Genomic DNA, 23,332 nt, shown 5'->3' on the forward strand with positions numbered 1-23,332 from the left:
GTGTGTGTGTGTGGCGAGGGGGGGGCGGGGGGGGGGTGATGGGGAGGGGAGAGTATACGGTTCTGATTCAGGGAAGAAAACAAAAGTTTTACCAGTTCAAGTCTTCCCGTGCTTCAACGCATGTCTGTGGTTTATCCCTAGCTATGTAGTTGAGACAATGTGACTATAGCCCCAGTGAAAAGATATTGACTATCATTTAATCTGCATATTTAGGGACTTCCTGAGATTTCAAGTTGTTGCAGTTCTAAAGGATCCCTGACTCATCCAAAGGCAGAGAAAACAAGACCTCAGCCTTGCACCTGAAAGTAAGAAAGAACGAGCTCCAGGTAACTAATTGCTCTGGGAAAACCCAAGGCACTGATTTGCAGCTGACACAGGTAAGAACCTTGGGTGTGAATAAATTCCAGTGAGCTCTTACTTGTTAGTTCTTGACAAGAAAGAAACTGAGCTAAAACAGCAATGATGAATCCCACCTGTTAAGCTTCTGTTTTCTCCCCTGAGTAACTGGCCAAGGATTAGGCCAGATAGGGAAGGAATCTTATCGGGAATAGAAATTTATCAGATTCTCCACAACTAAGTCAGAACCTTCCAGAACCTCTCATACACAGCAGTCCTAGGCACCTACATCTGAAAACAAGGGCTAAATACCTGTTATTCTAAATAGTTCAAGAGCTTTTACACTGAAAAAAAAAAAATAGATAAAATACAGTGGACCCTCGTACAACAAAGATTTGAACTGTGAGGGTCCACTTAGATGCGGATTTTTTTCCATAGTAAGTACTACAGTACTACATGATTTCAGGTTGGTTGAAAGTGTGGATGCAGCATCTAGGATACCAAGGAACCGTGGATGTTGAGGAACTCTGTACATGGAGGGCCACCTCTAAGTTATACGTGGATTTTCTACTGTGTGAGGGCTGGCTCCCCTAACCCCCGGAGGTTGTTCAAGGCTCAACTGTATCGCTATTCCATACTCTGTTTCACTAAAAAGCATCTCATTTGGGAAATCATCTTTCTTCATCCCACTCTTTTGGGGAAGGACTGATTTTGCCTTAGTTTTTGTTGAGAGAACTGAAAACATAGATACATCTTAGAAGCTGTCAGAATTGCAATCCAGATCTGTTATTTCCCTGGTGTCCAGTTTCGCAGTGAGACACCTTGCCTAATACCAGAGTTCCCGTCCTGAGGCTACCTTTAAGGAGCAGCCCTGTTGGATACTCGTTGGATACTCTGCATCCCCTCCTCTTTCACCAAAGGGACAGAGGTTCTGAGTGTTTCCAGCCACTTCCGGCAGCATCTCTCGGCATTTAAAAAAAAAAGGCCCTGCTTTGTGAAATATGGCAGAGTATGAGTGTGAACTGGAAAGGGCCTGCCAGCAGTTTTCCTTCAAGAACTGCTCCCTTGTGGAACCCGTTGTTCCCTCAGAAATTGTAATCTATCGCCACCTGGCGGTCCCTCCGTCGTCGTGTTTGAAATAGCGAGAATTGGGCGTCTTAAGATGTGCCCAAATACAAATTACTCTGTCCTCTTTGATTAATTTCTTTAATATTAGAATATTTTCATCTTCTGAATAGCAAGAGGGAAGGGACCATATGACGATTATCTGAGGAACTCAGCGCTGTTCTTTAGAAGAAAAGGTTGCAATTTCCGGAGTCCTCTTTGGCGGCGTTCTGGCTGGAATTCTCCCTCTCTCGCCACACTTTTAACCCTTTCCCGGAGTGAGTGTGACGTGGTCTGTGGCGGGTAGGGGTGTCGATTTAGCTATGGTTCCCAAAGAAAGTCCAGAATGATTTGGGGAACTATCTTTAAAGTACACAAACACACCGAATAGACCTTCGCTCCCACTTACGAAAAGCCGAGTGTACGGTTAACGCTGCCCACAGCCCTCGTCTCGGGAGACAGACGTTTAAAAGGTGAGCACTGCCATTTTTTTCCCCTCTTTTTTGGTCGTAAACTAGATGCTTAAAATAGACCTTAACGAGCAGGCTGAAATGAATCAACACTGTGGCTCTAAATTACCTTTCCTGAAGGCTAAAAATGCTAAATGCGTAAAAAAAAAAAGATTGACGTTTCATATTTACTCACCTTGACGCGGACCATATTTTACGCATAAAAAATCTCCCCCGCAGCCCATTTGGGTGCCCCTTCCACTCCTTACTCCACCCACTCGCTTTTTTTCCTTTGACGAAAGGCTCAGCTCCAAATCCAAATCCACTTGGAATATCTTTAAACCTCCCGGGGAAAGGGCATTGTGGGCGGAGGGTCGTATTCCCAAGTCCCAGCCATCCTTGACCTAAAGGAAGGTTGTCCTCGGAAGACATAATCGAGTAGCCCGGGCTGCAGGCTGGCAAAACCTCCACGCCCGGCAGAGAGAGACCAGAGGGGTCGCCCTCGCCCCCCCCCCCCCGCCCCCACTTCTTCTGCCTCTGGGCGTCTTGTTCCCATTTCTTCAAAGCGCTAAACCTTAGATCAAATGAAAACGAAACAGCTGAGCGGATACCACTCCCTTCCGGGCCACCCCTCACCACCGGCAAGAGTCCCTAGAGAGGATATCTTTTTTCCACCCCCATTATCCAAAGCATCTTCCCCCGGGAGTCATAAAAGATAAAAAGAAGAGTGAAAAAATACAGACAAAAATATAGATCCCCAAATATTCTGAAGAGCCAAAAGACAACCACAACGACCCTCCTTGCAAATTCTTACCGGAGAGGCAAGAATGGGGCGACCTACTCCACCACCACCGCGCCCCAACAAGGGAAACAAAACCCAGCAGTTACTGCGGGGAGGCGGATGGGGAGAGCGGGGCGGGTTTCCTAAATGCTGGAGACCTAAGCCGGCTAACCGGAGGCTTAAGCGGCCAAACCGTGGGCTCTGTCCTTGGTGCTGAAAGAGCCGTGCCCTACGTCCGAACTCGCTGTGCTGAAACTGTGGAATTCCAGGCCCTCGGTTCCTTACCATCTCCGCTGAGCCCAAGAGTCTGGGTTGGAATGAGAGATAATTGGAAACTAAATCAAAGCCATGAAGTCCCCAACTCTGTTACTCTTCCCGCCTAACTGGAATGTTCATGAGTGCAGGGATAATATAAGTTGCTGGACAGTGTAAGCTCCATGAGAACAGCGCCTGGCACAAAGTAGGTGATTAATAAACATCCGTTTAATTAATTACTCATATTTAATTAAACATTTTAAAATTCAGGACGAGCAAGAGCCTTCATTCCTCCCTTCCCCCTACATAAAGGAGAAAGGGAGGGATGTCCTCGCAGCTGGACGGACTCAGCTTTAATTTGAGACACAGTCTTGTAGGAGATTTCTTTCTCCGGCGAGATTATTTTATTGGCTAAAACATTAGGGGTGAGCGTTTTGGACACCGGGGTCAGAAGAGGGAGTGGGTGGAAATTTCTCAGTCTGATGCCACAGGTGAAGGTAAACGAATCTTCCTTTCTGGGGAATCTGGGATCTTAGGAGAAGGCGGAGGAGACTGAAGGTGAGCGGGCGTCTTCCTGGTACGGCACACCCTGAGAGGAGCCGGGATTTGTTGCCTCCTCCCGCCAGCCTCCTTGCCCCAGGGCGTCTTGAATGATCAAGCACTAGCACCGGGCTCCCTGATTGGTGCAACCATTTCTTTTAGGGAGGCTCGAGGAAGGGGCGTGGGTGGAATTCCGAGCCTAGTCTCGTAGTAAACCGCGCATTCCAAGCGTGGCAGAGAAGCTGCGCGGTGCGCGGTTTGAAGGTTGTTTCCTGCGCGGAGTGGGCACGCCCACCCTGCCCAGTCCTGAGCTCTGGCACCCGCAGCTGCGGTTATCCACGCCCGCCGTTCGGGATGCTTTCCTGTCCTTAAAAAGTGCCCGAGTTCTTACTGTAAGATGGAAGAGAGGGCAACAGTATTTCCTTTAGTATCAAGGGCAACGCGGTTATTTCAAACCTCACAACGAGATCCCTCTTACTAATCGAACTCCATCTTCTCAGGGTGGAATCTTCGATCTCCCTTACGGAATATTCAGTGCTTTGTAAGATTTTCGGCATTCCCACTGTGTCATGGTGAAAGGCAATAAGACATTCAGAGAGAAGGGACGGGACTCCGGTGGGCCAGCAAGGCCGCAGACGTGTCCATATATAACCCCTGCCTGCTGCACCGCAACAGGGAAAGGAAAAAAAAAAAAAAAATCACTGTGAAAACGAGTAAAGGAATCACTGGTTACACGGTGTCACCCAGACCCAAAGATCAACTTTGTTTTGCCCTCAAGAAAAAGAAACTGAGGTAGAGGAAAGAGGAGAACATAAATTAGAGACGAGGGTGCCTGAGGGATGGCTTGAAAAGGCCAGAGAATAAACAGCCCCGCCAGCCCCTCTAGTTGTTGGCTCTGGCGCACGAGGAAAGACCCGGCCAGCATAGGGCCTCTCGGTCTCTGGCCGCCTAGCGCCATCTGGTGGAAATTTTTCCGTGAACGTCTTTTTACCGTGAGGGGCTTTCCGAACGAGGCAGTTCGTTAAATACGTTTAAATATTGCAAAAGGAGAATCCTTAAAAAGCATGAAATCGAAGGGGGAGTGGAGGGGAGTAGGCCTAGGCAGAGAGGGCCGGTCCGCTCCCCCCACCCCACCCCCAGGACACCTCTATGCTCGGGTTCCCCTTGTGTGTGGAGCGGCACTCGTGCGTGTTATTAACCTTCAGATATGATCAATCAGGAGGACTCCTTTCCCCATCACCAAGGGAACCAAAGCTAGGAGGGAGCGCACAGTGGATTGGAAATCGGACCCTTTTCTCTGCGGAGGCAGTGGGTAGCTGTGCTCAGATGAAGTACTTGGGGAGGCTCCGAGCTGGACGAGGAAACTGAAGTGAAAAGGAGATGGAGTCCTCTAGGGTCTGAGTGTTCCCCCCTCGTCTCTGCCTCCTTTGCTTTCACGACAATCCTGGCTCAGTAGAGAGCCAGCAAGGACACGACCCATAACGCGGTTTCGCTCAAGGAGGCATCTTGGGGTCGTAGAGCTGGAGGAACCGCGGCGAAAGCAATTGAGGCAAAGCCACTGCTCTTGTCTTCTCGAAGATATGGTAGTGGGGGAGAAGAAAGGGAGGGAGAAGCGCTCAGCGAGGCAGAATTCTTCATAGAAATTCTCTCTTGCCTCGCCTTACCCGACACTCTGCCTATTTCAAAAAATAGAGCGTGTTGAGTACGGTCTGGATTACTCATAGGGCTCTTTCTTTTTCTTTCTTGCTTGCTTGCTTTCTTTCTCTTCCTTTTTTTTTTTTTTTTTTCCGGGCGCAAACCCGTGATCTGGATTTGTAATCGCCCTATAAAGCTCCAGAGGCGGTCAGGCACCTGCAAGGAGCCCCACCGCTCTGCCGAGCTGCCCCCGCAAGCAGCGGCCTCGTGATTCCCCTGCTGAGCCGGTCCCCGCCTCCCCACTCCGCCTCCGCCTCCCCCGAAGCCAAGAAGCCGCCTCTTCGGATTGCTCTCTTCTCTTCCTGAAGCTCCCGTGCGGGACGGTGCTAGCGAAAGAGAGGCGGCAGCTGGAGGTGACGCCGGGCAGATTACGCCTGTGGCAGAGCCGGGCCGAGCGGGGCGGATTGCTGGGCGCTACGCAGAAGAGCGACCGGAGCGCCCGGCTTGCTGTCTCCCAACCTAGGTGGGTAAGCGCGCGGCCGCCCGTACCTTCCCAGTGCCCAGCCGCGACTGTTAGCTGGGTCCTCTTCACCCGCGGTTTCTTGACCAATCCCCACCCCAGTGTCTGCCATCTACCTTCCCGAGCCGAGTGCGTCCCGCCCGCCCCGGTCCTGGCTCTCCGTTCCTGCGCGGCGCAGAGACCTCAGCCTTCGCAATCATCCTATCGCCATCAGCGAGATTCATGCCCCGGGGACGCACAGAGGCTGAGGCTCGCGCAGAAGTGGAGCGAGAGCGATTTCCCCCTCCGCTCCCCGGCTGCGTGCGCTGGTCTTGGGCTCCTGGCCAGCAGCAGCCGAAGGCGCGACTCAGAGCGGTAACCTGTTACTTCCCCAGAAGACCCGGCCTCCCCACTGCCTGCTCTGCTGTGCGAGAGCGCGCGCGGAGCTAGATGCGGAGTCCTATGCAGGGTGTGGAGGACGTGGCCGGCGGGCGGTACTCTGCAGGCTCTTAGATGTACCCAGATTCGCCCGCACTCTCTGTCCCCTGGCCTTCGGAAACCATCGCACCAGCGCCGAGCGCGGAGCAGGGGCGCCGCGCACCTATCCTTGTCTGCCGCCTCCCGCGCGCTGGGCGCAAGTTCGTTTCCCCGGTGACATTCCCCTTTCTTGCCTCTCTCACCCTCTCTGGGTCTGTACAGCGAGAAATCCGGGTACCTCAGAGAGTTGTATGGAGAGGAAATACAGAAACAAGAATGGAACCCCGTTCTTGCCTTCGAGATGACTCAAAGCGGGTGGGGCAAGAGGGAGACAAGCGAGGTTCCGACTCGCTGCTTTCTGGCTGTCTGGAGTACAAGGTGACTGTATTTCTTCCCCAGCCAAGTCCGAGGGAGAACGTAAAGACACGGACCCTTTTTTCCCTCTCACCTTGTCTCACCAAAGTCCCCGGTCCCCGGAGCAGTTGGCCTCCTTCTTTCCAGGGAATCAGCCAGACACAACAAGGGGAACCAGACACCGAACCAGACGTGCCCGCCCCGTGCGCCCTCCTCCCCCCCACACCCGCCTGCCCGCCCGCCCGCCGGCTGCTGAGAGCCCAATAGTGCTTGTCGCGGCTAGGCTGGAAAACCGCGCACTGAGCCTCCCTAGCCCTCCTAGCCCAGTACCCCGCACCCGCGCGACCTGCCCTGGCCTTGTGCTCCTCTAGTCTCAGCGCTGGGCTCCAGGTCGCCCCGCCGCGCCGCCAGACTGGAGAGCCGCCCCGGGCTACGTTGCGGGCGCCCGACTCCCCAGCTCGCGCGCACGTCTCTTCCTCCCCCCGTCCCCAGCCCGGCGCACCCCGACCCAGCCCGCTGGCTGCCGTTCCTCTAGCCTCTCTCTCCCGAGCCCGGACTTCAACGGGAGCGTCCGCGCCCCCGACCGCTCAATCGCCTCCCGCGCGCCGGACCCCTGAATCCCTCCCCGTACAGCTCTCGCTTCTCTTTGCAGCCTGTTCCTAAGCCCGGCCGGCCGAGGACCCCGGACAGCAGAGGACCGGGGACAACCGAGCAGATGGCGTCTTCGACCCCTTCTTCGTCCGCAACCTCCTCGAACGCGGGAGCGGACCCCAATACTACCAATCTGCGCCCCACAAGTAGGTCCTGCTCCAGTTTCCTATCAAATGGACTGCGGGGAAGATGGGGGCGCTGGGACGTGAGGAGGCTGCGCTGGCGGAAAGGGAAGGGGGAGCGCGGAGATGATGGAGGCTAGAAAGAAATGGGGCCCTGACCCAGGTCCCGACCAAAGGTCGTTCGACTGCCAGGGGATGCTAGGCGATTCCAGGGCGCTAAGGGAGTGGGAACCACGCAGGGTCGGAGCGGCGGCGATCCTTGGAGGCTTCGCTGCGGGGGAAGGACGCGCGGCGAGAGTGTTGTTTTTGTTGTGTTGTGTGTGGTTTCTTTGCTAGGTGGGACGACGGGGGTCAGCGCAAGGGGCGGTGTGAGGAGCTGGGAGCCTCAGCGGGAGTAGAGAGTTTTCTGTCTTCGGCTTTCGTTGAGCCGAGATCCGACCCTCCCCCCCCCCCTTTACTCCTGCGTTGTGCTCGAAGTCTATAATCAGCGGAAATTTCGACGTTAATTGCAGCTTTTAGAAAACTCGGGGTCCCTAATTGCTCCAAATTTGCGTCGAGCTATTGACGAGTGAGGAAGAAGCCAGGGGCGAGAAGGGAGCATAAAATGGTTTGAGATTAAGCCTCGACATTTTAGACAATTAATTACATTTCAGAGACAAAAAAAAAAAAAAAAAAGCGGGCAGCATCCTGAGTGGCAAGAAGTGGGGAACCAGGAGGAGTCCAGAAGGTTTGCCAGGGCGGGAGACCTGTCAGCAATGAAGACCTCTCTAAGAGAGAGGAAGAAAAGGGGAACCAGATAAAAGCGGTGGGGAGATGTATGCTTCCCCACCCCTAGCTCCGTGCGACTCCTCAACCCATTTCCAAAATCTGTCTTTAATTCGGATTGATTTCCAACATCTTTGTAGAGGCGTGGAGATGAGGGAATTGTTTTCCTTTTTCCACTTTGGATTGAAATGCGCTCCCTCCAAATCCATGAGCTCCAGATAGTAACGGCCCCAGAATTTCTATATAAAAGGGCTTAGGGATGGCATTGTGGTTAGAAGGAGGGTTCATTGCTTCGCTTTTATAGCACTTTCTATAAGCTTGAGAAAACATCAACTGTTCCCATCAACGAAGGTTGGCGCGGGGCGGGGGGGTATCGGGTAAGCCCTCTATCCAACCCCTAGGTGCTGCCCTTGGCTTCCCGGCTGGAGGCCTTCTCTTAAATTCTTAGGCGACGTTCCAGTTCCCTTTGCAGCTCCCTCTCCCCGCCCCCGAGGCAAGCTACAATTACCCACACAACAAAGAGGGGCTCAGGAGAGCCGCCAGCCTTGGTGGCGCGAGAGCCGGGCACTGGCTACCAGAGCTGGTCGGAACAGGCCAAGAGAAACGGGAGGCCTGCGCGCCTTTGTCTGTTGCTCTGGCCCTGATGGATTTCTTTTCCAGTTCTCTCCACATTTCCTGCCCCTTTCTTTGCTGTCTGGCAGGGGTGGGCGGCCGTTGTGTTCACCCACCCTCGAGTCCTGCACCCCTACTGCGCCCCTACTTCCCAGAGGCAACCAGCAGCGGAGCCCATGTGCCCAACCGCGGGTCCCAGACCGAGCAGAGGAGCTGACCCGAGTTGGCTCATGGCCGGGCGCGCCCGGAATTCGCCAGGGCGGAGGGAAGATAGCCGAGAACTCGGCCCAGGAAGAGCCTGCAGCACCTGTCCTGAGAACGCCGCCGCCGGCCCCGACAGCCCAGCCGCCGTGAGCATTCTAGGCTGTGTGCGCACGCCTGGCTCTACCCATCCTTGCCCTCCCTTGCAGACACATCCTCGCCCGCCCAGCTGGCTCTGCTTCTCTGCCCCTCCAGGGTCTCCTGGGAGGTGGCGTTGCTCAATTCGCACAACCTTACTCGACCTCTTGCTCCAGCGACGCCTCCTCCTTGTTCTCAGCCACTCGGTCTTCCTTACTCTGGCTACGGCAAAGGATCTCTCTCACTTCCTCTTCCCATCTCTCTTTCCCTTTCTTTCACTGCAATCCCCAACTCTAAAAGGCAGTGCAATGGGTCTGAACTCCAACGCCACAGCTGAGTGACCTTGGAAAACTCTCCTAGCCTCTCTGAGCTTCAGTGTTTTTATTTGTAAAAGTGAGTCTTAGATTAACACTCCTCTTGCTTCACAGGGTTATGAGGATTAGGTGAGATGGCGTTTAAAATGAAAGCACTCTATCGGATGAAAATAGCTCTTTACCTGCCAGGCATTTTTGTTAGGGTTTAGCTTTCGCACCGATTTACTACTGTCTGTTGCAGGAACTCCATCTGTGACACGCTCTCTCATTGACGTCGGGCTAGTTCTTCTCCCCGCTGGGGCTCTGTTGTGCCTCGGGTTTAATGGATGTCACTCTCCTTATCGCAGCAAACACTCGCGCCCGGCTGAAGGCACCGGCCCGGATGGGGTGGGGGATGGGAGTGATTGGAGGCGCCTTGCTATGAGGAATCCAAGGGGAATTTCAGGCTAGGCCCACTACACCGGCTCGCATGCAGACTCTGCAGGCACCCCCGTGCTTCTGGCTGGAAGTTGAACCCCGAGGGCAGGATAGACACTGAGGAGTCTGAGAACACGGCAGCGCCTGAATCCGCGATTCAGACCTAGAGAAAAAGTGTCTGATTCCCTTCGCCTTCGCCTGCTCCAGATCCGAGACGTCCGAGGGAAGGGTTAATGAGGGGCAGGTTGGGAAGAGGGGGCAGGGGATGAGGACCCGAGGCGCGCTATTGTCTTGCCGACTCCCCGGTCCCACTGAAGAGCAGCCATGCGAGCCCGATCATCTAGTCAAATACTATTTTTCACCCAATTAATTCCTGAACTCTTCCGCGACCCCATTTCATGCCAGTTTATTTTAAGCTGCCACTCGGCTGGAGACCCGCCAAGAAACTATGAGACGTGTTGGTCCCAGATGTCTCTGTGTTCCCTTTCCCAGCCGCTGTGGTTGCCCTTCGAGTCTGCGGGGCGGAGACCAAGGGACTGGGCCTGCGGGTGGATGTTGGGCAACTCGAGGAGCCGGGCCTGGCCCTTTGCACCTGCGGTCAGCCCTGTCCCACTCCGACCCCGCCTTGGCGGCTACCCCATCGTAGTCGCTGGGAGGCCGGGCGGGGCGCTGGGTGCGTGGCCTCTCAGAGACACTGTTCTGTACCTGAGGTCGGAGCAGGAAGGGAGTGTGGTGGGGTCTCGGGGGGCACGAGTCTCCCCGTCGGCCCAAAGATCTGGCTCTTAGCTCCTTTCGGGAAAGAGCTTTTTAATGAGGCGCACTGGCGAAGACCTGCCCCTACCCTCCCCAGAAAACCTTTGCCCTCGACCGGGTGCCGGACTGTCCGAGCCTCACTGATCGCACGTCTCTTGGTTTCTAGCGTATGACACCTGGTGCGGCGTGGCCCATGGATGCACCAGAAAACTGGGGCTGAAGATCTGTGGTAAGTGAAAGGGCCGGCTGGGGCCCCAAAGGGCTGCGAGGCGAGCGGGCTTTGCGGGTTTGGGAGAGTGGGACGTACGCGGAAGGGAATCCTGGCTCCTGGGTCTGTTTTCTAGTGTCTACAGCCCCTACGCCCGGCAGAGACGCTCCTCTACTGGCCTTGACCTTCCTCTGCCCTCTCCTGACGTGCCCCCGAGGGACCTTTTCCGATGGGGGGGTCCTGGGCTACTTGAGACCTCGGGGCTCCCCTAGCTGGGCGCGAGCACAGCGCCCCCGCGCGACAGCCCCGCTCATCTTGCCCGGCGCTTTGGCTGTTCTGACCCCTGCGCTCGGCCTACGCGACGCGAAGGCGGCATAAAAAGGTCCGGGTTTACTGGAGAGCAGGCCCAAGGCAAGACATCCGCCTTAGACGGTAGCTGGCGCGTCGTATTCCTTCCCTCTCCACCATCGCGCGTTGAAAGTGGCTTCCTCGGCTGTATATTTTTGCCCGAGATGTCAAAACGGATTCAGGTTTCGTTCTTTGAGGCCTTGGAGGCCAAGAGAAAGGATTGCCTGCAGCCCTCGGTGGCCTGCCTGGAGGAGGTGCGGGCGGTGCAAGCTAGAGGGTTTGCGGAGCTTGCCCTTGAAGGAGAGGAGGGAAGGGAAAGGGGGCAGAGGGGGCGTGGGGCCGCAAGACGGAAAGGGGGTATCGGGCACGATTTGCTAGAGAGGAAGGAAAATAGATCTGGGAGCTGGACGGGAGAAAGAACTGCTCTCCGGAGACGTAAGGATCTAAAATGAAAACGCCCAAGGGGTGTAATTTTTTTTTTTTTTAAGGAAAAAGGGAGATTTGTTCGAAGGGACACAGCTGAGTGGCTCCGGCTGAACAATGAGAACTTGCTTTCCTTGCTACATTTCACCGTCTAAAATTTCTAGCCTTATCGGGCCAGAAAATACGGACGTCCCGGGTCAGGGGGTGGAGAGGCGGGGTAAGATTAACGTGGGGCTTATTAAAAGGCCATCCGTCAGCTGCTGCGCGCTGGAGATAGTGGCGGCGCAGGCGTAGGCACGCCCGCCCAGCCCCCGGAGCGCCCGAGAGTGGGCCGGCGAGCCGGTGGTCGCCGGGCCTGATCTTCCCAGCTGTCCGGCATCCCGGGGCCCCAGGGAGGCGAGAGTTTGTGGCCGGAGCGAGAGGAGTTACTTAGCAGCTTTTCGGAGTCACCCTCCCTTCCCCGCCTTGCGGCGCGGCGCCCTCCCTGCGTTTCTGGGGCTCTGTCCCCTTGATCCCAGAAGCAGCTTTACGGTGAGCAAGGGTTGCTCGACTCCAGGACCTAGCCGTTTTGCAGGGAAAGCCCAGCCCTGCGGCGGGGAGGCCCCGGGGTTTGGCCCTCTCCCCAGCACGCGAGGCCCGCGGCGCGAGGCCTGGGCAGCGTCCCCGCGCGGGGGCAGCTGGCGGCAGCCGAGCTTTGTTCTATAAATAGCCCCATTCCCCCCGCCGCCATTCCCGGCTTAATGGCCCGTTTCGCGCCAGGTCCCTTCGGCGGCCGCGGCGCTCGGCTTCAGCAGCCGTCATTGTCATGCAGCCGGGCAAGCAGAACTGAGCGAGCCCTGGGCGCCCACACGGTCTTGGACAGGGTTGGGGAGGCTTGGGGTGAGTGCTGCTTTCCTCGCGGTCCTAGGCCTGCCTAGCCAGCGGCCTTCATCCATCCCCATCCCCGCTTCCCGGCCTCGGCCCTGGGCGGTGCCCCCTGCCGCCCCGACTGCAGACCCTCAGGGTCTGGGGAGAAGAGAAGGTCTAAACGCCGCTTTGGGGACACACCCGAAGTGACCCGAAAAGGTAAAGGGGCAGGAGCATCCCTGGGTCCCGGAATAGATGTCCAGGCACAGGGGTACAGGAATTGGGGAATAGAGGTTTGCATCAGCTTCCCCTGAGGGAGAGCTCTGGGCGTTTGGGGGCTACCATCCTCAGGGAGTTTCTTCTCTGTTTTTACTCACCTCCCCAACATTAATTTCAGGAAAGTTGAAACCCCTGTGACAGGAGAGGGCTGGTAGTGTGTTGAGGGGCAATTGCCTTCTGCTAATACGCATGCTTTGGGGGCCACAGGTTAGGAGGATTTACAATAGGTTTGATTCTGAAAGGAAGCAAAACAACGGGAGGATTTGTTTTCCATACTTTGCGCCAACTCTGGCTTTCCATTTTAGTCTAGTTACCCGAGGCAAAGTGCAGTCTTTGGTTTTGACTTGAATCCACAGACCCCTCCCCTCCTCCACACACAGATTCCCCCACTCCCTTCATCCCAGACCTTCACGGGCTTGAAAGGTGCCCTCTTGACCTGACACTCTCCAGGTTGGTTTGACCTTTCACCTTAAGAGAGTTGAGGGACTAATGGTGATCTTCTCACTTCCAGATCCACTGCCCTGGGGGACCCCTCCATTGCCCTTGCCAAGATTCCACCCCACCCCCTCTCCTACCCCCTCTCCTGGATCCCCGCCCCCCCACCCCCCAGGAAGACAAAGCTGCAAGGAAGGCCCCTGGTCTCACCAGTGGAACCCTTAGCTTCCCGTGGGAAGGCAGTCAGCCAGAAGAAACCCAGGGTCTTGCCAAGAGGTAGAGAGCCGGGTGGCTACAGGCATGATAGCATGACCTAAATAGAAGGAGATGCAGGGAGCCCTAAGTTCTGGCTCTGGGCTCTGCTCACTTCCCAGTGTGTCCTTGGGCCTCCATCACTTCTGTATTCAGAGGTCCCAGACTGGCTGCCAGTTACAGCCCCTGAGCTGTTTTATTTAGCCCATGCAGTGCGTGTGTTTGTGTGTGTGTGTTTAATTTTGTGTCAGTCACCAACTTTTAAACATACATTTCAAATATTCTGTATTTATTATGGCTTCTCTTGAAATTAAAAAAAAAAAAAGTTTGAGGTAGGGGAGAGATCTAGCAGGGTACTTATAGCCCAGAAAAATCAGGAAGAGTCCCTTCCTCTAGGGAGATACAACTCCATGCTACAGCTTGGTAAGAGACAGCAAGGGGGTTGGGCTTCAGGCCTCACTTGCCCCCTTGGCCAGGTGCCCTTTTGCCAGGCTCAGTTTGAAACCCCACTTGGAAACAACCAGCTTGACCCAGGTGCTCTAGTTCCTCACACCTCCCCCCTCTCACGGGGCTGATTAGGGCTTTGAGTTTGGGGGCAGCTGTGAGGACCAGCAGCAGGATCGCCCTCGGCTCATAGGTGGAAGCTAGCCAGGGTGCTACGACCGGGCCAAAGCTTACCGCAGCTTCGGCTCCCCTCCGCTTGCCTCTGTGCCTCTTAAGAATGTTCAGCTAAGTTACCTTAAACTAGGTCCTTATAGCTGAGGTATAGAGCAAAAGGGAGTACAGTCTGCTCTAGTCTCAGGGACCTCTGTTTCCAGGACGCCTTGCTAGCCAGGGAGGTCATCAAAGCACTGACCTCAATGTCATCCACCACCTCATTATCCTTGGAGAAGCATACGAACTTCCAGAGCCTCTCAGAGCCCAGAGAGGCCCGGGTCCTTGACCTTGTTTTTGAGGCTCCCAATATTTTAGAAAACAAATACCTTCCAAAAAAGTGATATTCCAAAAATAATATCCATTAAGTGTTTATATTAGCAAATTAATGGTTTTTAACACAAATTATAATGCAATATAAGTGTGCTTTGCATAGAATAATGATAAGATGTATAGAAAACACTAATTCCTTGTGCACGCCAGGAAGTGTGGTCCAGGAATGAGATGCAGGTTTAAAGTTGTGTCGTTAATTATCATCTTTCATTCCTATCAGGACACCTCTGGGAATGCCTGTGAGAAGAACTCCTTTGGAGATAGTATCCAAAGCCCAAATGCAGGTCCTAGGTCCTTTCCCACCTAGGAAAGGAGTTGCTAAGGGGTTTCAAGGCAGAGACTTTCCCAGGGAGTGAGTCAGAACCAACCAGAGGTCAGAGACCCAAAGAGCGGGAGTTCAGCTAGGCAGGACCTCACCTCCATTAGGGCACTTGGTCTTCTCAGCCTGCTTGAAACAAATTCCACTGCTGCCTGTTCTGGGTGTAGGGGGCCAGTCTCACTCAGGAGCCAGGTGGTCCTGCATCCCTCTGGCAAATGAGTGCTAGCTTCTCATTTTGGACTCTGGGGATTTGGAGGAGGAGTTCAGAAAGTAGGAGCAGAGGTGAAGGGGAAGATACACCCCCCCCATCTTTATATCCAAGTGTGGAGCTCTATTATAGTGTATTTCCCCCCTTCTGATGTCCTTTAGAGCTTTAGTGATAAGTTTTAAAGGTGCTGGGAACAATGAAAGGCCTGGTGCCTCTGCCTTCCTATTCTTCCCTCCAAAAATAGACCCTGCTTCTGTGTGTGGGAGGATTCTTATCACTGCAGCCTTCCCCCTGCATCCCTCCTTCCTCCACCCCTCACCACTGAATTGCAGCCCTGGGGAAGTAAAGCTGAATTCCCCAGATTAACTTGCCTCTCGTGGAACCTCCCGGGACTTTCCTCCAAGCCTGCCTTGTGACGTATGTGACTCCCCAAGGATCTTGGTATCTACAAATACAGCTTTGGGGTCACCAAGAAGCTTAGAACTTTCTTCCTCTTTTCAGGGTGTTGCATTTCGGACTAAGATTGAGGCTGAATTGGAGGAGATGCTGAGGGAAGGAGCGGGTCTGCAGGTCCCGAGCCCCAGAAGGGACAGGTGGAGGTACTGAGAGAGGAAATGTGCTCCTGGTTGGCAGAGCCTCAGCCCTTTCAGCTCAGCCTGCTTCTGGGTTTGCCACTGGTAGTGTTTGCACTGCTCACCTCAGGCGGGAGAGATTTCCACTCCTTCTGAGGGGCAGGGGGGAGGTGTTTTGACTCCCACCCTGGGCTCAGAGTTCATCTCTGTGGAGTTTTTGGATGGCTTTCTAGCTTTATTACATTGTTGGTCACCATCTGCCAATCTGCAAGCTCCTGGACAAGAGGGGATCTGTCTCATTTATCTTTATCTGTCCCTGGTCCTAAATGCTTAGTAAAGTCCTTTTCCACAAGAGGTGCTCAATAAGTATTTACGGAATTAAATGTCACCACACATAAAATTTTAGGCTTTCTTGTCTCTTTCTCCAATACCTTTATTTAAGGAGAGGGGGTGGTACAGGGAAAGCTGCCCTTCAGTTTTGGGTCAGAAAAATTAAACTTATATTCAACCCTGGTAGCATTTACCTGGTGTCCAAGGAAAGCATCTTCCCCAGTCCTCAGTGCTGGTCCTCACCCCCTCCTCCCTCTGGTCGCACAGCCCATAAACCCAGAGCTGGCAGCATCCTCTCCGTTTGTGTCCCTTCCCTTAAAACCCCATCCTGGGGCGGGTTACTGGAGTGGAAGCTGTCCAGTTGACTTAATTCTGCGTTCACTGTCATGTTCGCAGAGGAGAATGGGCTTCACTTACTGTTTTTCTCTCTTGCATGACTGGGTCTGTGCCACTGATGACACTTGGCACTGCCCCCTCCCCGCCTGGAGGCGAGCAGTGCCAGAGCCCTTATACATAAAACAGACACTCAGCTTCTATTCAGGAAAAGTGAGAACCCTGCTTGGAGAGTCGACCTGGGCCAGCAGCTGACCCTCCGAGGCTGGGAGTTTGGTGCCCTTCCTCTGACCCAGCTTCTTGTGCTACAGGCTTCTTGCAAAGGACCAACAGCCTGGAAGAGAAGAGCAGGCTTGTGAGCGCCTTCAAGGAGAGGCAGTCCTCCAAGAATCTGCTTTCCTGTGAAAACAGCGACAGGGATGGCCGCTTCCAGCGCACAGAGACCGACTTCTCCAACCTGTTTGCTCGAGGTAGTCCCCACCCCCCAGCCCTAGTGCTATCCAGTAGGTTGCTTATTGGAGTTTCTTTACTTTTTCCTGAAATCTTGCTTCTTTTACAAAAAAAGTCATTATTCTCTCTGAACCATCATGAAACTGCTTTCCCAACATTTGAATATAATATACTCCCTCCTTCCCTATTGCCCAGGTCTCCATCATTTGAAAGCTGGATGAGGACAATAAGTAAAACAGCCAACTCTAAAGATACTTTCAGGGACAAATACACAGTCATAGAATCTCAGAATCCAAAGAAATCTTTCATATAAGAAAATCTAGCTATTCCCTCCATAGCATTTATCCTCCAAGGGTGGTGCCCACAGCAACAAAATCACCCTGTGGGAAGCTGTGTAGCTGGGCCTCATGACCAAGTGCTGTCCTGAAGGTCATTTTCCTTTTGAAGATCTTTCACTCATTACCGCTGCCCCTACAACAAGGGTCTCAGGAGGTGCTTTCCCAGTCTTTCCCGACCAGCTCAAAGGTAAACCCACCCCCCTCCCCCTTCCGTGAACTCCCCACAAGCCTTGGAGGCCAAACCAGAACAGTAAACAAGATTCACTAAACCTTGGAGAGATAATCCAAAGAATAGACACAGAGCATCATATACAGCCAGTCTGTTCTTGAGCTATGGCTGACAACTTCAGTTGGGGCCTCCTACAGCTATCCCCCCTGGCTATCCCCCAGCCTGACTCTGCCTAACAGAGGCCGGAACCCAGAGTCACCTTCTGGCATCCCAGAGGCCAAGCCCTAAAAGGTAAGGTCAAGAGAGAGGCAGGAGTTCCCTCTCCCACCTTCCAGTTCTAGTTTTCTGTCTAAGGACAACATAAAGAACCATCCTCTTCAGTGTGACCTCAGCCTCTACCCACAGAAGCCTCACCCGCCACCAGCAACAGATCAAGCACATCATAACACCAAACCGAAAGCCCAGTGTCTGAGCCAGATGTACAGAGACACACCTGGTACTAGGGGAGCAAGACAGATGCCCCGTCTGTCACACACCTGACAGGTGCCCAAATGGATAACTGCAGGGGCAGGCTGCTCGTGGCTTCTCAAAGCGTTTCATTTATGAGCAGCCTAACTATCAGAAACTCTGTGAACCCCCAGAGAATATATGCAGCGCTTCTGTGTATACACCGATGTACATTGTTCTGGGGAGATGGTACATCAGATTCTCAATGCATGCATATCCTGGAAGAAAATAAGTCCTATAAAGATACGCATATTAGGGATTTCTAAGCTGACTGAGGAAATCCAGATACGAGTCAGGTGATAACCACTCATGGGCTTCCCCCCCACCAGATCTGCTTCCGGCTAAGAACGGGGAGGAGCAAACTGTGCAGTTCCTGCTGGAGGTGGTAGACATACTCCTCAACTACGTCCGCAAGACATTTGATCGCTCCACCAAGGTGCTGGACTTCCACCACCCCCACCAGCTGCTGGAAGGCATGGAGGGCTTCAACCTGGAACTCTCTGACCACCCTGAGTCCCTGGAGCAGATCCTGGTCGACTGCAGAGACACCCTGAAATATGGCGTCCGCACAGGTAAGGGTGAGAGCCAGGTTGACACGCAGTGGCAACCTTGCCCTGCGTCAGACCTTTGCCGATTGCCAGGATGTCAAAGTCATGTTGAAGGAGAAACACAAACCCGGGTGAAGGAAGGCAGCAAAGCGCTCCATGACCTCAGAACCACCAGACGCAGTGACAAAATCCCATCATTATTTATTGTTGTAAAAATAGATTTAAAAGATACAGATACACGGTGCTATGTCAAGTTCTGTATAAAGACTTTTAATTCTTGGTTTGAGGCTATTCACAACCTAAAGAGAGCAGAATGATCCATTCTCTACTTCTTTTCTCACTTCCATTTTCATGCCTACTTCATTCTGATAAATCCAACCCTTGCCTGTCCCTGAAACTGGGGAGAATTGGGCCCATTTCCTTTTCTTTCTGTACTAGTTTCCTAGGGCTGCCACAACAGATGACCACAAACTGGGTGACTTAAGACAACAGAAATTTATTATCTCACAGTTCTGGAGGCTAAAAGTTCAAAATCAAGGTGTCTGCAGGGCCATGCTCTCTCTGAAGACTCTTGGGAAGAAGCCATCCTTGCCTCTTCCAGCTTCTGATGGTTGTGGGAATTCCTTGGCATTCCTTGGCTTGTAGATGCATCCCTCCAATCTTTGCCTTCATCTTCACGTGACATTTTCCAAGAGTCTGTGTCCAGGTTTCTCTCTTCTTTGGACTACCCCAATCCAGTATGGCCTCATCTTAACTTGTTTACATCCACAAAGACCCTATTTCCAAATAAAGTCACAGGAATCAGGGGTTAACACTTGAACAATCTCTTACAGGACACAGTTCAACCCACCACACCCTCTATTTGCTAGGCCCAAAAGCCACACACTTACACAGCCTTTGCATTCTACTCCATCCTCTGGAGTTCAGGTATCCTGAGGCACCAAATCCTATCTCCAACAGGGAGCCCTGGAGGACGCCCTCTTGCCTCCTTTCTATGTTATAGGAACTCTCTCTACTCAGCAATCCTGGCCAGGTGGTTACTCTCCAGTTGCCTCAAGTTCAAGGACTTTTGGGATCTCTGTCTGGCTCTTTCTAAGCCTAGGAATCAAGCAGTGGTTTCTTCCCCCTACCGTCTTTCCCCACTGTAGCCTGGCTCTCCTGAGCTCTTGGACAGACTGATGTACAGGAATTGGCAGTCCATAGCATGGTTGTCCCCACAGAGGAGCCCCTGAGCCCATGACTGGTAGCCTCTTGTTCTTTTTTCTTTCTCTCTCTCTCCTTTATTATCCTGCTCACTCTTCCTAGTCATTTGAAGATATGACTGGGGAGGGTGTTGTAATAGGACTGAGTAAGACTATTGGATGTCAAAAACAAGGGTTATAATGAAATAATGAGGCTGGCCAAAGAGGCATTTTTAAGTAATGAATCCCAAACAGCTTTGAAGTCTGCCAACACCACTGGTATAGGTGTAGCTTCCTTGAATAACTGCAAGATGGACAAGACTCAACTATATTACAAAGTCTGTGTTTGCTTTTTAAAGAAAAGCATGCTCATCCATTTAGTTACATCTCACCTTGGTCTGATGGCTAATCTGTTCCTGGTGGAGATCAAGTTGTTATTTGGCTAGGAAAAAAAACACAGTCAGAATTCTCCGTGTATGTTTTAGCTTGACTAGCTTTGGTCCACTATTTTTATTTTGTCAGTTCACGCCACAAACACTTTATCAGAGAGATGAGACCACGTACGTTTATCATGAAAGCTCAGAATAGTTTTGCCCCTCAAAGAAAAATACATGGATTTGTCATAATAGCAACTCATATTGCCTACAAAACTGAAGTAGCACGTGGTCAGAGAAGCATGGACTCCTACTAGAGTCGAGTGTGTGAATCCAATTAGATACATAGCCTGGAGCCATTCATCCCTGTTCTTCAGAGCAGCTTCTAGAAGCAGATATTTGCATTTGTAGAGTTCATAGTCTTCAGGCAATGTGAAACCTGCATTACAGAGTGTTGACCCTGGCAAAGTGTACTGTTGCTTTCATGGGAAAACACATTTCCTAGTTGCTGGTCTGTAGTTTAGATGTAGTTACTGGAGCAATAGAGTAAACCCACAGGTATTCTGCAGTGGAAGTGGAAGATATTTTTTAAGAGTATTAATGCACAGCCAGAATAACGAATAGGGTTTTAGAATGAAAACATACTGATCTGGGAAGCGTCTGTGGAGGAATGATGATGGCCTTTGGAAATTTCCCTACAGATTAACAAAGACTTCTGAAAAAGGAACCAATGTATATACATTCTCCAAGAACTGAGAGAAACGCTAGTCAGCCCTCAGTCACAGTAGACATGCTGACTTCCTTAGTTTTCCTTTTTTGAACTTTTTATCATGGAAATTTTAAACTTACACAAAAATAAAATAATGTAATGAACCCTGTATACCCAACACCCAGCTTCAGCTATTAGCAGCTCTTGCCAGTGTAGTTTCATCTGACACCCCACCCACTCCCCTCTCTTCTATACTATATGGAAGCAAATCTCCAGCATAGTATTATTTCATTCATAAATATTTTTTATCCTCAAGGACTCTTAAAAAAACCACATTATCATTGGTACATCCAAAAAAAATTTATAATTTTTTAATATCACATAGTCAGTGTTCAAATTTCCAATTGTCTCATGAATGTCATAAATGTTTTATTTTGTTACAGTTTGAGTCAAGATCCACATAAGTCCCTCACATTGCAATTGCTTAATATGTCTCTTAATCAACAGATTTCTTCCTCCATCTCTTTTTTTTTTTTGAAGCTTATTTGTTCAAAAATTTTACTTTAAAAAATTATTCTTTCTTTCTCTCCAACCTGACTCTAAGCTGTGGGCTGCTCAGTACCATGTCTATCATCTGTTAGTATTTTTGTTGACTATAGACAGTTGAAATTGAAATTTAAACTAGGTCATTTTGTTGCTTGATAGAAATTCTGGTATGAGATTTTGGCTTCATTAAGCTATAGCCATAAGAGGAAAGTAAGGTTTGGGGGGACTTTGTGTCCTTTTATATTTTAATAGACCGTGAGATACTGTTTCGCTTTTGTTTGAGGGCTATTTGTGTCAGTCTGTCTGTCTGTCCGTGTCCATCTTTTGTCTCTGCTATGCGATGTGATTTTGATACATTGTCAAATGGTGTGATTGCATTTATTTATAATTCAATCTTGTCTTAAAATTAAATGTTTGTTGTTAAAAGTTTTCAAATGGGTATTATGTGTGTGTGCGTATATGTATATATATATGTATATACATATTTATATTTAAATGGACTTCAACAAAATTAGTTATGTTGTAGGAGATCTCATAGATTTTGTTGGCACTGAGCCGAGTAGAGCAAAATGGACCAGTTTAAGCTATTTAGAGTAATCTACATGAATGTCTGAAATCTGGCCTTGAATTTACACTAAGCTTACTGTTTATGCTTCTTTTATTCTTTCTAAAGATCAGTATTATTTTTCGAGGACTCTTGAGGTGCAGGGATCGGTATATTCTGCTATTAGAAGTCCTAGTCTAGATGTTCTGAATGAGTCCTTATCACAAGGAGGGAAGGATAGACTTCCTCAGAGAGGGGACTTAGACCAGGAACATTCCAACATTAGCTCTCTGACAGTTATTTCAGAGGCAAAAGCAATTTCCGCTGGAAACACAGCAGTCAGCACATCTTTCTAACACCAGTTCTCTGTCACACACCCCTAGATAATCTATTGCGTTGACTCCTTTGTGACAGCCAAGCCAAGCCTGCTCTATGGGGTTGAGTTTTTCTGTGAACGCCAAGTTGGCCAAAATTTGGCAGTAATCCTGAATTTGCTGAGAACAAAGCCTGATAAAGCATAGAGTGGGTTGAAAAGGACTTTTGAGTTACATAATAATAAAAATTATTCTATCAACAACTCAATGAGTGAATGAGGCTGTGTCTGCCCCTGTTTCACAGAGCAGATGCCAGGTCATCTCAGCAATACATCTAGTTTAACAGTCGCCTGACTATATGTAGGCAAAACACACCAATGCTTGACATCGCATTTGACTGACACAGAGGTCCAGAGAGTGATGTCATGCCTCGGCATCAGCCTCAGAGCTGGCACTTAACCCTGGGCTTGGTTCGGTTCACAGAGCCACTGACCCCTTCTGAGGCCTGCAGCCTCTCCTCCTCCATCAGCATACCTTGATTTGGGGAATAAAAGCTTGAGGTGTTAAATTAAAAATTGAAATATTTATGGAGAAAAACAGGACCACCACATCCGGATTTGTATTTTAAAAAGTACAACAGAGGAGCTCATCTGGAAATCAACGATACTGGACAGGTTACTTGTTTTATGACCTTGGATTTTTTTTAATTTAAAAGCATAATGCTTTAGAAACATGTAAGTTTGGGAGACATCTTCAATGTTAAAGTTGGTATAGGGTGGGTCAACGTGCCCTTCCTTCAGTATTCTTGGGCAACCCTATTAGACCATTGGGCTAGAGGTCCCATCACTGTGGCCTAGTGGAGTGGACCTTTTGATTTGAAGACAGCTTGAAAAATCTGGATTTGCCTTGATGCTTGTCTGTTACTTACCTCTTTAGGTCATCCTCGATTTTTCAACCAGCTCTCCACTGGATTGGATATCATTGGTTTAGCCGGCGAATGGCTGACATCAACTGCCAATACCAATATGTAAGTCCCACATATTATTTTCTTGTAAGCAAACATGATGTCTGAGTTTGGCTTGTTGTATTAAGAGTCCAATTCCAATGGTTCTATAATAATTTTATTACAGTTTGCCCTAGTCATCTTTTCTCTTAAAATCTTTTAGGTTTATCACAGCTGTGAGTTAATGATAGATACTTGATAAACTATTTTTTAATTGAATAATGCAGTTTAATAAGAGCATGGTCATAAGAAGTAATAACTCTAGCTTTCAAAGTTTAGTGTGAAACTTCATGTTAAAAGACTCCATATTTCTTAATGATCTATTTAAAGAGATCATGTTCTGGGGTATAATCTTGGTCCATTTTCCCACCCAAGCATATTGCTCCTTATCATTTAGGTCATATTTTCTTCATAACTTAAGGGGCCATAAAGCCACAAACCAATTTGATCAGCCTATTGTTCAACTAAAAATTCTAAAACAATTCATGTAGTGATATTCCTTTGAAAGGAATTATATATCCCTTTCAAAATAACTGATTGTTTTTCTGAATGTGAAATTTTTTTCATACTTGAGTAGGCAAAGCCTTTGTTTGTTTCTAAGTGCTTGTAAATTTATTTGAAACTGTCTCTAAGGTCCTGGCGGTAGGAGGGTTGTGTGTGCAAGTAATACCTGGGTAGTCTTCTGGTAATCACCCCACAGTTTCTT

At 50.7% G+C, this 23,332-nt stretch overlaps 1 protein-coding gene across 3 annotated transcripts in view; it reads left to right on the forward strand.

The window, feature by feature from the left end:
* Positions 1–7,121: 7,121 nt before the first annotated feature.
* The window catches only part of GAD1 (glutamate decarboxylase 1), a 37,426-nt gene continuing 21,215 nt past the window's right edge, over positions 7,122–23,332 (forward strand). The window contains exons 1-5 of one of the 3 annotated variants that reach the window (XM_059927244.1): positions 7,122–7,227; positions 10,570–10,632; positions 16,255–16,413; positions 17,737–17,979; positions 22,560–22,650. In XM_059927244.1, the coding sequence (XP_059783227.1) occupies positions 7,146–7,227; positions 10,570–10,632; positions 16,255–16,413; positions 17,737–17,979; positions 22,560–22,650 (638 nt within the window). In that variant the 5' untranslated portion in view covers positions 7,122–7,145. Of the gene's footprint in view, positions 7,228–10,098; positions 10,199–10,569; positions 10,633–16,254; positions 16,414–17,736; positions 17,980–22,559; positions 22,651–23,332 lie in introns of those variants that run through there. The other 2 variants (XM_059927245.1, XM_059927243.1) reach the window with 2 other exon arrangements.

Source organism: Balaenoptera ricei, chromosome 7, assembly GCF_028023285.1.
Source record: "Balaenoptera ricei isolate mBalRic1 chromosome 7, mBalRic1.hap2, whole genome shotgun sequence".
Lineage (NCBI taxonomy): Eukaryota > Metazoa > Chordata > Mammalia > Artiodactyla > Balaenopteridae > Balaenoptera > Balaenoptera ricei.